General features: G+C 52.0%; 1 protein-coding gene across 17 annotated transcripts in view; it reads left to right on the top strand.

Moving 5' to 3' along the window:
- The window catches only part of PALD1 (phosphatase domain containing paladin 1), a 106,516-nt gene that overhangs the window by 81,538 nt on the left and 12,252 nt on the right, over nucleotides 1-12,726 (top strand). For all 17 annotated transcript variants that reach the window (XM_070364969.1, XM_070364965.1, XM_070364960.1 and 14 more), the window contains one exon: nucleotides 1,523-1,663. In XM_070364969.1, coding sequence (XP_070221070.1) covers nucleotides 1,523-1,663 — 141 coding nt within the window. The remainder of the gene's footprint in view (nucleotides 1-1,522; nucleotides 1,664-12,726) is intronic.

Raw genomic sequence — 12,726 nt, 5'->3', positions numbered from 1 at the left:
TGGGATCAGTCTTATGCTGGAGGGCCAGTGTGTGGAGGAAGGCATGGAGAGGGGAAGCTGGGGCCTATGTGAGGATGGGCCTGCCCAGAACAGGAGCCCAGTCCCCACTGGTCGGTCTGGGGGACCATTAGTGTTGGGGCAAAGAGGGAAGACCGCAGGATGACCTCGGGTTTCCGGCTGGTGCTGGAGACAGCCGAGGAGAGGAAGGGGAGGAACGATTTACCAGGAGAGGCTAAGAGTTTGGTGCCTTGCATTTGAAAAAGCTGCAGCCCTCTGCTGGGGAGCTGCCCCTGGGTCATGGTGGGACCTGCAGGTGGTCCGTACTCTTCTCCAGTGAGGTGTCAGAGCTCGGAATCCAGGCGTGGATTAGCCCAGGGTCGTCCCAGGTGATGAGCCCTCTCCTCCCACTGGGCTGTAGCTCCACCCCTGCCGGTGTGCCAGCTCAGGGCCGTTCTTCTGAGAAACACAGGGGTGAGGGAGACCTACCTCCCCACCCAACCACCACCATGATCCCGCTAGGACGCAGCTGTGGAGATGGGTCAGATTGAGAGGAGAGCTGAGTTAGTCGGGTTTTGGTCTTTTGTTCATTTAGCATCATCCCACGGAATGCCTCCTAGGTGGAAAATCTCTTGCTCTTGGGGGTCAGGGAGCTCCTCGTCTGGTGGGGGATGGATGTGAACAGGTGAACACATGGGTGCGTGAGATGGATGAGTAGGTGGCGGTCGACCTCAGGGCTCTGAAAGGACTATGTGGGCTTTTGGGGTGGGTAGACCGAGAAGGCTCCAGGAAGGCATTGGGCCCATAGGAGGAGTTCTGAGTGAGGCTGGGAGGCAGGCGGGGTGAGACACTGGGTGGCCTTGTAGACATGGGGAAGCTTTTGGTTTTTATGTTGAGTGTAAGGGAGCCAGGAAGAGACTGAAGTTACCCAAATAGGAAACGCTCACATTTATACTCTTGTAAGGCCTCTCTGGCTACCAGTGGGTTGGGGGTGCTGGAGGCCTGGATCGCTGCTGGTGCAGGGTGTGGGGTGCAGGGTAGACTGAGTCAGAGCGAGATCCACAGCAAGTGACTGGGAGGGTGGGAGGAGCCCTGCACTGCAGAGTGACCGTAACTGGCCTCAGTCTCTCCAGGTAAAGGGAAGGCTGTCTACACTGGGTTTCCCAGAGCTGGGTGTCCCCGAAGTGCCTGCAGGGTGGACGAAGAGCCAGTGGGGCCCCACCTGAGGCTTATCATACACCCGCTGCTCACCCCACCAGCTCCAGTTACACTACAACTAGCCGTTTTATGGATTAGAGTCCTGGATAAGGTTCCATTTGAAGCAAGGTTCCTATTGCTTGAAAAAATAAGCCCCTAGGGAGCCGTGGCCTCCGAGATATCCGGGAACGCCCTTGGGTCCCGTCCCTGTCTGAGAAGTGAGTGGCCATCAGGGCCAGCGCGGTCCTTAGTGTGGGCGAGCCAGTTGCTGGCGCTGGAGGCCCCCGACTTGGTTTTCATTTGGCTCATCCCCTGCCTCTGGCCCCAGGTGGTGATGAAGGTGGTGCAGCTGCTGCCCGATGGGCACCGGGTGAAGAGGGAGGTGGACGCGGCGCTGGACACGGTCAGCGAGACCATGACGCCCATGCACTACCACCTGCGGGAGATCATCATTTGCACCTTCCGCCAGGTGAGCCCCGGCCCACGTGCCGTCCCCGCGTGCACAGCCCAGGAGGGGGCTGACCTGGGTGTGAGGCGGCTAGGGCGCCCCACAGGACCCTCAGGGGCTCTCAGTCCCTTCTATGCCTCCTGGAAGTCAAGGTGATCCCTGCCATGGAAGCACGCCCAGCCCTGACTTTCCCCGGCTGGATTCCGCAGTGCTTGGTGGGGTGTGCAGGGGTGAGGTTCAGAGGATTCGGCAACTGCTGTGGCCCTGGGACCCATCAAGGATGTGACTGCTCAGATGAACACCCTGTCCTCGATCCCTGTGGTGCCAGGCATTCACCCTCCAGTTTCTGGGCCATGGGAGGCCCTGGGGGTACTGGGCAGGAGGCAGGTGGGTGGATGGGTCCTGGGGAGCGGCTGTTTAATATCCGGCAGGAAAGCCATCCAGTGTTTTCACAGCTGATGCTGCCTGAGGGACTAAGCATTCAATTATACACATCAGAAGTTTTCTATAAAAGTCCAGATTTCATATAAAAATTCAGAATTTTATCCGATCTAGAAAAAACAAGCCCTTTAGTCAGCCATGGTCCCAGGCACTCTGTTGCACGTGGCCCAGCTGGTGGAGTCACATAACCCACGAGGGCTGCTCTGGCCATCAGACTCAGGGGCCTCTGGTCTCTGTGTGGAGCATCAGTTCAGTTCAGTCGCTCAGTTGTGTCTGACTTTTTGTGACCCCATGAATCGCAGCCCATCAGGCCTCCCTGTCCATCACCAACTCCCGGAGTTCACTCAGACTCACATCCATCAAGTCAGTGATGCCATCCAGCCATCTCATCCTCTGTTGTCCCCTTCTCCTCCTGCTCCCAATCCCTCCCAGCATCAGAGTCTTTTCCAATGAGTCAACTCTTTGCATGAGGTGGCCAAAGTACTGGAGTTTCAGCTTCAGTATCATTCCCTCCAAAGAAATCCCAGGGCTGATCTCCTTCAGAATGGATGGGTTGGATCTCCTTGCAGTCCAAGGGACTCTCAAGAGTCTTCTCCAACACCACAGTTCAAAAGCATCAATTCTTCGGCGCTCAGCTTTCTTCACACTCCAACTCTCACATCCATACATGACCACTGGAAAAACCATAGCCTTGACTAGACGGACCTTTGTTGGCAAAGTAATGTCTCTGCTTTTCAATATGCTATCTAGGTTGGTCATAACTTTCCTTCCAAGGAGTAAGCGTCTTTTAATTTCATGGCTGCAATCACCATCTGCAGTGATTTTGGAGCCCAAAAAATAAAGTCTGACACTGTTTCCACTGTTTCCCCATCTATTTGCCATGAAGTGATGGGACCAGATGCCATGATCTTTGTTTTCTGAATGTTGAGCTTTAAGCCAACTTTTTCACTCTCCTCTTTCACTTTCATCAAGAGGCTTTTTTGTTCCTCTTCACTTTCTGCCATAAGGGTGGTGTCATCTGCATATCTGAGGTTATTGATATTTCACCCGGCAATCTTGATTCCAGCTTGTGCTTCTTCCAGCCCAGCGTTTCTCGTAATGTACTCTGCATATAAGTTAAATAAGCAGGGTGACAATATACAGCCTTGACGTACTCCTTTTCCTGTTTGGAACCAGTCTGTTGTTCCATGTCCAGTTCTAACTGTTGTTTCCTGACCTGCATATAGGTTTCTGAAGAGGCAGGTCAGGTGGTGTGGTATTCCCATCTCTTTCAGAATTTTCCACAGTTTATTGTGATCCACACAGTCCGACCTGTCTAATTCTGTTCCTCTCTGACCCAGTGAACTTGACTGTCTGCTGGGCAGAGGAGGGTGCTGGCGTGGGAGGGGACAGTTGTGAAGGGAGCGGGAGCTTTGAGAAGACTGTGCCCCAAGTGAGTGAGCACCCCCCTGGGTGCTGACCTGTGGTGGGGCAGCGGTCCCCAAGAAGGGGTGGCTCCGAGCCAGCCCCGCGCTCGGCCTGCACTGGGCACGCGTTGTGAATGGCTGATCCAGGCCAACCTTTGCTCAGGGTCACGGATCAGATCACGGTTGGGGGAAAGGGTGTTTGGCTGGAGGCAGGCCACCTGGGTTATGCCCGGGGTCAGTGGTCAGTTGGAAGGGATACCAAATTTGGGGTGGGGAAAGTGGTTAAGGAGTTTCAGACTTTGCTGAGCTTTGAAAGATGGAGTAGTTTTTCCCCACGGCCAGCAGCTCCCTTTGAGTTGCCTGTGGGTCTCCCTCATGGCGATCTGGTATTCTGCCACCAGGTGGCAGCAGTGAGCCGAGAGCCTGAGCGCCTCCTGCTCAGGAGACGTTGAGAGCGCAGAGAACCACGCTTCCACTTCTCTCTGAAGCTAGAGGCCTGAGTAGTAGGAAAGGAATGCCTAGCTCTGCTTCAAAGTACCGCAGGTCCCCTCCCGACGCTGACCACACTCAGTCAGAGTACCCCTCTTCACAGCCTCTTCCTTCTGGCCCTGCTGGCTCTCCGCTGCCTTCGGGCAATCCAGGGGTCTCCCCACCCCACGAAAGCTGATAGACCCTCCCCTCCTCTGAGCTCTGCAGCCGTGGATGTTCACTGTGGGGCACACAGAGGGTGCAGCAGGGGGCAGCAGGGGGGCATGAGCCTCGGGGAGAGAGGAAAGGTCCCACAGAGCAGCCCTTGAACCGTCCTGATGTAATGAGAGCCAGGGGGAGTTGCTTCGGATGGGAGGGACTGCATGGGCAAAGGCCAGGAGCTGGAAAAGTGCAGAGAGTTCAGAGGTGGTGAAGGTGCTTCGGTGCCCACGAACACAGTTGTGTTGGAAATTGTCAGAGATGAGCCTGGATGGGTAAGCTGGCTCTGCTCTGTTGGCAGTGGGAGGGGAGGGTGGGGTGGCTGGGACTAAGAGCAGTAGATGCTCAGGCTGCCTTTGGAGTTTGGCGTGTTTTAATGGAAACAGAACCAGCAGAGGACTCTCGTTCCCTCCCCATAAGATCTGGCCACTTACCCCTATTCCAAAGGCCAGGATGGTGCCAACCTCTGCTGTGGGAAGAACCCCTGAACCCCATCCCTGGTGTTGGTGATTGGGGGAATAAGGGTCTGGGACAGAAGCAGGGTCCAGAGTCATTCCCCAGTGTGGCCACCAGGTGGCCCCAGTGAGCTGCGCTTGGGCTAAACTGAAAAGAGCTGAAGGACTGAGGGGCCTGAGACACCCTCCAATTCAATTCTCACCCTGGCTGTACAATAGATTCACCTGGGAGCTTTAAAACAGGCCCATGCCTGAGCTCCATCCCCAGAGAGTCTGATTCCATTGGTCTACTAGGGATGGGGGTGGCCAGGGCATGGATCTTTTCCTAAAGTAACTTAGGTAATTCTGAAGAGCGGTTAAGGTTGAGCACTACATACTCTAAGCCAGGGCCCCCAGCTTTAGGAGGTTCCGGAGTACCTGGAGGGTGTTAGATCCATGTTTCTGGGCCCAGCCTGACCTTTGCTTCTGTAGGTCCGGGTGCCTAGCAAGCTCCTAGATGCTGCTGCTACTCCTGGGCGGGGGCCACACGGGGGGTCTAACATGTCCTGTCTTGCCCTCTTGCTCTCTCCTTTGCTTAAAAATATATATATATATTTTATTGAAGTATAGTTCACTTAAAGCATTTCAGGTGCCTAGCAAGGTGATTCAGTTATACATGTATGTATATATTATTTTTCCGGAGAAGGCAATGGCAACCCACTCCAGTACTCTTGCCTGGCAAATCCCATGGACGGAGGAGCCTGGTAGGCTGCAGTCCATGGGGTCACTAAGAGTCAGACACGACTGAGCGACTTCACTTTCACTTTTCACTTTCATGCATTGGAGTTTCCTTGCTCTCTCCTCATTTTCATGAGTTAGAAGAGTAACTATTGTTAAGATGGCAGTACTCCCCAAACTGATTCCCTGCCTCTTCCCAATTGACTCTGTCAGCAAGTGCACCCCACCTCCCCTTCCTCTTGGATCTGCTTGACCCCCACTCAGGGACCTTAGGGAAACCCATCACTCCACACTCTGCCAGAGCACCCAGCCACTGCCTCCTAGAGGGGCAGAGAGATACACAGTCTCCCATGCAGGAGGCAAGGACCTCAGGTCCTATTTCACCCACAGAAGTCCTCAGTGACCAGGTAAGAAGCCACCTAATCATTTGGACCACAGCTATCATGGGTGGCTAGACTCAAAAAGGACAGTTTCCAGGGAATTTCCTGACAGTCCGGTGGTTAGGACTTCATGTTTTTACTGCAGAATGTGTGGGTTCAGTCCCTGATTGGGGACCTAAGATCCCACAAGCCATGCAGTATGGCCAAATAAATAATTTTTTTAATTAAAAAAAGAAGGCCAATCACCAGTAATAGTGAGGATGTTTATTGCTACTGTGTAGAAACACAACTGGTATTTATATATGGATCTTCTATTTTACAATCTTGTAGAACTCATTTATTAGTTTTAATACTTTTTATTAGTGAATTTCCTCCAATTTTATGTATACAAGATCATGTCATCAGCAAATAGAGATAGATACTTTTGTCTTTCCAATATGCATGCTTTTTATTAAATTTTCTCTGGCAAGGTCTTCATGGACAATGTTGACTAGAAGTGGCAAGAACAGACATCTTTGTCTTGTTCCTGATCTTAAGAGGAAAGCTTTCTGTCTCTCACCTTTAAGTAAGATGTCAACTGTGGGTTTTTCATAGAAATCCTTTGTCAGACTGAAGAAGTTCCTCTGCATTCTTAGTTTATTGAGTGTGTTTTTTTAATGAAGAGATGTTAAATTTTATCAAATGCCTTTTCTCTTTCCATTGAGATGATTCTTTGGCTTTTGCCCTTATTCTGTTGGTAGAGTGTATTATTGGAATTGATTTTTGGGTGTTAAACCGAGCTTGCATCTGTGGGATAAATCCTTCTTGGTCATGATGTATGATCTTCTTATGTATTGCTGCGTTTGGTTTGTTGAGGATTTTTGCATCAAATTCATAAAAGCTACTGATCTATAGTTTTCTTTTTCTATGATGTGTTTGTGTGGTTTGGCATCAGGGTGATGCTGGCCTCATACAGTGGTGTGTGTGTGTGTGTGTGTGTGTGTGTTAGTTGCTTAGTCATGTCCGACTCTGTGACTCCATGGACTGTAGCCTGCCAGTCTCCTCAGTCTGTGGAATTCTCTAGACAAGACTACTGGAGTGGGTTGCCATTTCCTTCTCCAGGGGATCTTCCTGACTCAGGGATCGAACCCAGGTCTCCCTCACTGCAGGCAGACTCTTTACCATCTGAGCCACCAGGGAAGCCACCCATACAGTGTTACCCTCTGACTTTTACAGAGAGGGATACAGAAGCCTAGAGAGGGAGAGAGGGTATCCTGAGTGTGTTAGTCAGCTCGGGCTGGCATACCAGAATCCCACAGACGGCATGGCGTAACCAAGAGAAATTTCCTGTCTCACGGTTCTGGCGGCTGGCAAGTTCAAGACCAAGATTCTGGCTGATTGGGTTTCTAGTGAGGGCTCTCATCCTGGTTTCCATTCAGCTGCCTTCTCACTGTGTCCTCACATGGCCTGTGTGTGTGTGTGTGTGTACAGAGATGGGGGAAGGCAGGAGGCTCTCTGGTCTCCTTTCTTATGAGGACACTAATCTCAGAGGCCATCTAATCATAGACTCCCAGAAGTGCTGTTATAGAACAAAGACGGGAGCTGAAGACCTTATTCCTTATTTCACACACCAAATTAAACAAAGGGAAGGACCTTTCAAGGGTTGCCAATATGTGATGTTGTTAAATGTGTTCATTTTAAAGGAAGAAAGGAAGGAAAGGAGCAAAACTGAAAAAACCCAACTACTATCCAACATGGTTGGTGTTGTATAAAAGAAAGGTTATTTTAATACCAGAAAAGTAGAGTGAGTGTTCTCAGAATAGAGGACAGGCCTTGAAGAGATTTGTATGTCTAAATGCCTGTGGACATGGGGAACTGGTCATGAACCTAGATTTGGGACTTGCAGCTTTTGGCAACGTGGCTGCTGTTTACTTCGAAAGGCAGCATGCCTCCTCCAGGGTCACCCTGTACCTGCCCTGGCCTGACTGGACCCAGAGTCTGTGTCCTGCCTGGGAGCAGGGTGACCTGAGCTGTCCCAGCGGCTTCCAGACTTGAAGGAGCATCTGGCCTCCTGCTCGTGTGTGTGTGTGTGTGCGTGCGTGCGTGCGTGCATGCACCCTGGAATGGACTTAATTATGATCGTCAATCCCTGTGTGGATGAGAAGGAAGCAAGTTAGGTTGTCCTGGGTGGACTGGCGCAAGGAATGAGGATGTGGGAGCTGGAGGGAGCTGGGTTCTGACAGGGCCACCTTCATCCTCTTTGGCCACCTGTGTCCTCCACCTGCCAGACTGGACTCTTGCAGCTTCCTGGTAGGGCTGTGTGTGGGAATGGCAAGGGGACTGGAAGCACAGGGCTTGGCTGGTACAAAGTGAATGCTCCAGAAAGGGAGCCCCAAGGATCTTTGTGGGGCAGCATATCCTGTGATGTTCTTCCTAGCTTTAACCCCCTGAACAGACTCTCAGAATTTAGTGCCCAGGGGACTTAGAGAGCATCTGACCGCTTTGTTTACAGATGAATAGAGGAATGGGATGCCCAGGCTCCCACATGAGTTATCATAGGCAGAGCAGAGGTGAGAGGCAAAGACCCTCCCTCCCAGCCCTGAGCCCCTCCCCTGATGCCCTTGACCTCAGGTCTTGGTCCTTGTTGCCCTAGTGGGCTGCGGGGGGCTTGCTGAGGCTCCAGAAGGCAGCTGTTCCCTCTCCCGTTTCCCCCGATGGACTGACTCCTCTGGAATTTGGCAGCTGTGTCTCACTTCTGGTACATGGCTGTGTTTGTAGATCCCTGCCCTCTGGTTTCAAGCCAGAAGCCCTGAGGTGCTCTCCAATGGAGACTGCAGCGTCTGCTCAGAGCAGGCCAGAGTGCTGCACGTATACGCTTGTTTGCCCAGCTAGAGCCCCAGAACCTCTGCCTGGCAGTGGGCGTACCACCTACATCAGCTGTCCACTTGCCTGGCAACATTCCAGATCCAGTCCGCACTCTGTTCACCTCAAGGTTTCCTCCCAGGAGCCCACCGCCTTGGGATTCTGAAACCCTCTGCAGCACACGGCTCCTCGGCTTCCTGCCCTGCACCCCGGAACCCTCAAACAGTGCATTTCCCTTCCCGGCCAGGCCCAACAGTCAGCTTACACCCTGATCACAAGCAAGTAAGAAAACAACTCCTGGAACTCGGCAAGTGCACTTCTGCCGGCAGTAGAACCATTTCAGGGCCCTCGGTGGAGACAAGCGGGAGGGTGTGGAGGTCGCTGCTCTGTTGAGGATCAGGAAGGAGGGCTCAGAGCGTGTGTGAGTCTCCATCTGCACCGTGAGGCCACATAACAGTGATGAGGACTGTTTGTTGCTTTTTTTGTGGTTATGGGAAGGATATCAGACCATTACCCAGTCTCCCAGGAATGGTTTCAGCTTGCCTTCTCTTTCTAGTCTGTGTTCCTGTGCACATATGTCCTCTAACAGGAGGATCGTGATAGGTGCCCGGGCTGTCCTGTGTGTTCACCTGGATGATGTTCTTGGATTGAAACGTGTACTCAGTTAGCACATTGCTTGCTGAGTGCCTGTCCTGTGTCTGGGGATGGAATAGTGAGTGACGCTTCACTGAGATTACTTTCTAGGAGAATGAGGAGAGGCTCATAAATAAATAGTTGGGGCTCGTGGACTTTTTAGCCTGTCTGTTGAATACCCTTTATATCCCCAAATGTAATGTTGGCATGATAACGTGGTGGAGTGGGCACGTCCCAGCGTCCCCTGCTCTTCCTGTGGAGGTGGCCCATGAGATTGCTTCCTGTTGTTCTCTGAGCAGGTGATGGTACCGTGGATCTCATGGCGTGTGCTGCTCTTTCATCCACATGGCTTGGTTCTGTAGGCTGATTCTTAGAAGTAGGATTATTGACTGAATTGAAAAGTAGGAACTTATTTTTTGTAATTATTTTGGAAAATGTCAAAGTAGGGAGAATAATTCCATGAACCCTTGTGTTACCAGCTTCAGGAATCAAGACCAGTCTTCTCTCATCTGAAGCCCTGCCAGTGCTGCCCACCACCCTCTCTGGATTATTCTGAAGCAAGTCCTAGACTGAATATTACTTTCTCTGAAATATTTCAGCATATACATTAGAGAAGGGATCTTTTAAAAAAGACCATCATAATGCCATTATCACACCTAAAACAATAGTGATTTCTCACCCTGCAATACCTAGTTGGTGTTAGATTTTCTTACTGGTCTCCCAGGGTCTTTCTGCAGTTGTATAAGAACCCAAAAGATCCACATGTGGCATTTATCTGATGAGACTTTAAGTCTCAATGAACATAGAACATTCGCCCTCCTTTCCTCCCCTGAAGTGAGTGTGATGAGGTAACCGGTTATCTTCCTGGGCGCCCGGTAGTCCAGATCTTGCTGATTGCACCACAGGGTTTGTCGAGCCTGTGTCGCAGTCCCTGTGCTCCCTGTAAACCTAGAGCCCTGGCTCCATCAGGTTTGGCTTGGTGTTTGGCCGGCACAGTTGTGGGTGATGCTGTGTGCTGCCGCAGGGCCCTGGAAGGTCCTGTGGTCTCTCTTGTGAGCTGGCAGCCTCTGGCGCTCATCTTCTGGATTCCTTATTTTATTCAGGGTTTACAAAACGGTGATATCTTGGCTCTCTCATTCCCTCTGCATTAATTGATTGCAGCGCTTCCAGAAAGGGACTCCCCGTACATGCTGCGAGGACACGAAGGCAGGGCCAGTGCTTGCTTTCCCCTAGATTTGCCATTCCCAGAGGAGCTTTGGGAGATGCTTCCCTGAAGCCGAAGGGAGGGACTTGGTGAGCCCTAATGTTCCTGCAGACCCGGATGGCACTGGAGTCTGTGTTGAGGGTCTGGGGCTGACTAGGTGGGGGTGGTCTGAGAGAGGGGAGGTGGATGGGAGGCTGGGAGTTGCTGGAGGTGGGAGGACCCAGGCCCCATGTGTCCTTGGCCAACTGGGAGGTATCCTTGCCAAGCTGACTATACATTTTCACATCCATGGTCTGGCCCAGTCTTCACTGTGTGCCTGTGCCCGACCAAGGCAGCCTGTAACATTACCTCCAGTTGAGGAGGGGAGGCACCGGGCTTGCCCAAGAACACACAGCTGGTAGATGACAGCAGGAGGAGGGCGGGACCCCAGCCCCTGAGTCTCAGGTCAGGCCCTGGCCGCTGCGCCACACTGCTGCCGAGGAGGAGAAGCACCATTTTCCCTCCCTTGCCCACCTCCAGCCCCACTGGGAGAACAGTACAACCTGGAAACCACGGCCCTGGCCCTTGTATTCCCAGCCTGTGTAGGGGAAGGGGGCCAGAAGACAAGAACCCATTTCAGACTCAGGTCATGGCTATAGAAGGGCGTGGGACCAAATCTGCACACACATTTTCCATAGAGACAGACCTTCCCTGATATAGCAGCCTGGGCACCTCTCTCCACTGAGGCCTGCCTCAGGCTGCCGGGCCTCTGGGCTGCAGCTCATGATGCCTCCTCCATTCCAGACTGTCAGTGAGATTGGGTCTGGGCCCGATCACCCCATGTATGTGAAGGGGCCAGAATGCTCAGGGTGTTTAAAAAAAAAACCTCAAATGGAAAAATGAAAGGGAAAATGCTTTGAACTAAGCCACTCCATGAAGTTGGGGTAGAGGTGAGAAGGCTGGGCCCCTGACTGAGGAGAATCCAAGATGGCCACCAGCCCACCGTGGTGACACCATCTGGTGGATGAGTTGTTTCCTGCTGGGCCTGGAAAGGGAAAATATTTGTGACAGAAACCAAGGTCAGGGCTCCTGCAGGAAGTCCTGTTAGAATCATTAATGCCAGGGGTACTTTTCCTTAGCCTTGGCTAGTGATGTAAATTCTGTATTGGTTCTGTGTTTAAAGCAGTATGGTTGTCTCTCTTCCATCCCTTCAGAAAGAGGTTGAGGAAAATCTGAGGTGAAGGTAGCCACAGAGGGAGATGTAAAATGTCCCTTGGTCTCAAGTTGAGGTTTATTTTATAGACTGATGCTTTAACTTTGAGCTGTTCTTTTTGAGTTTTCTGAGAACTTCCTTCTCTTTCCTTGGGTTCACAGAACAGCTGGGGAGGAGGCGAGGGTGGGTTTTATTAGACCGATTTTCCTGAGGGAGACACTGAGGCCTAATGAAGTTTTGTGACCAGCTGAAGGCAGGATCAGAACCTGTCTCCCAACTCCTCGGCCCACATTCCTTTCCTCACTGCCACAACCCAGGGAACAGTTCTTTTGTGGCAGAATAAAAGGGTTGGCAAGGAAGCCTGGATGCACCACCCTGGATTGCTAAGAGGTCAGAGAGGTCCAGCTCAGCGCCCCAAGGACTAAGATTATTTCTTAAGAAAAATGTAGAGAGAGACAGCTCTGGCCCTGACCCCCACATGGGGTCTCTCTCGGTCTCTCCAAGACTCTGGCTTGGCCAGAGTTGTTCCTTGGAGACCTCATCCCGGTAGGTAAAGTGTCTTAGGTCGGCAGTTAGAGCAGTCCTGGAGTGCTGTGAGCTGTCGCGTAAAACACGACAGAGGATCCTTCCTGAGGCTCTTTAACCTCGGCCTAAAATAGAGCCAGTGGATTGGTGAGCAGCTTTCAGATGGGGTGGGTGTCTGTAGGTCTGTGTGTAAGCGTGAATGCATGAATGAGTGTGAGTAGGCTCATGCTCTCAGTCTGAGTCCTCCTTAGCTTTTCCTTCTTTCCCATCATATGGCTGAGCTGGAACTGCTTCCATCCTCCGGGTGTACTTGCCTGGTTTCTTCAACAGCGTCCATCCAGTGAGCACGGATGGCGTGCCAGGCATGGTTTTCGAGCAGGCACCATCAGACTTGGGGTTTTCAGTGGTTTAGAAGGGGTCCACATCTCAACCCCAGCATATTCCCCCCTCGCCTGATACCCAGCCTGTGTGCTCACAGCTGTTGTTGTCAAGTTTGTGGTTGTCACTGGAGTTGACTCTTTTTGCTGGATCGTCTCTGTTCCATGCACAAGGGCTCATCCTGAAACCCTGACTCAGACCCTGCCTGGCTCGGGCAGGACTCCA

The sequence above is a fragment of the Bos mutus genome, chromosome 28 (assembly GCF_027580195.1).
Source record: "Bos mutus isolate GX-2022 chromosome 28, NWIPB_WYAK_1.1, whole genome shotgun sequence".
NCBI lineage: Eukaryota > Metazoa > Chordata > Mammalia > Artiodactyla > Bovidae > Bos > Bos mutus.
This window is presented reverse-complemented; position numbering and strand designations above follow the sequence as displayed.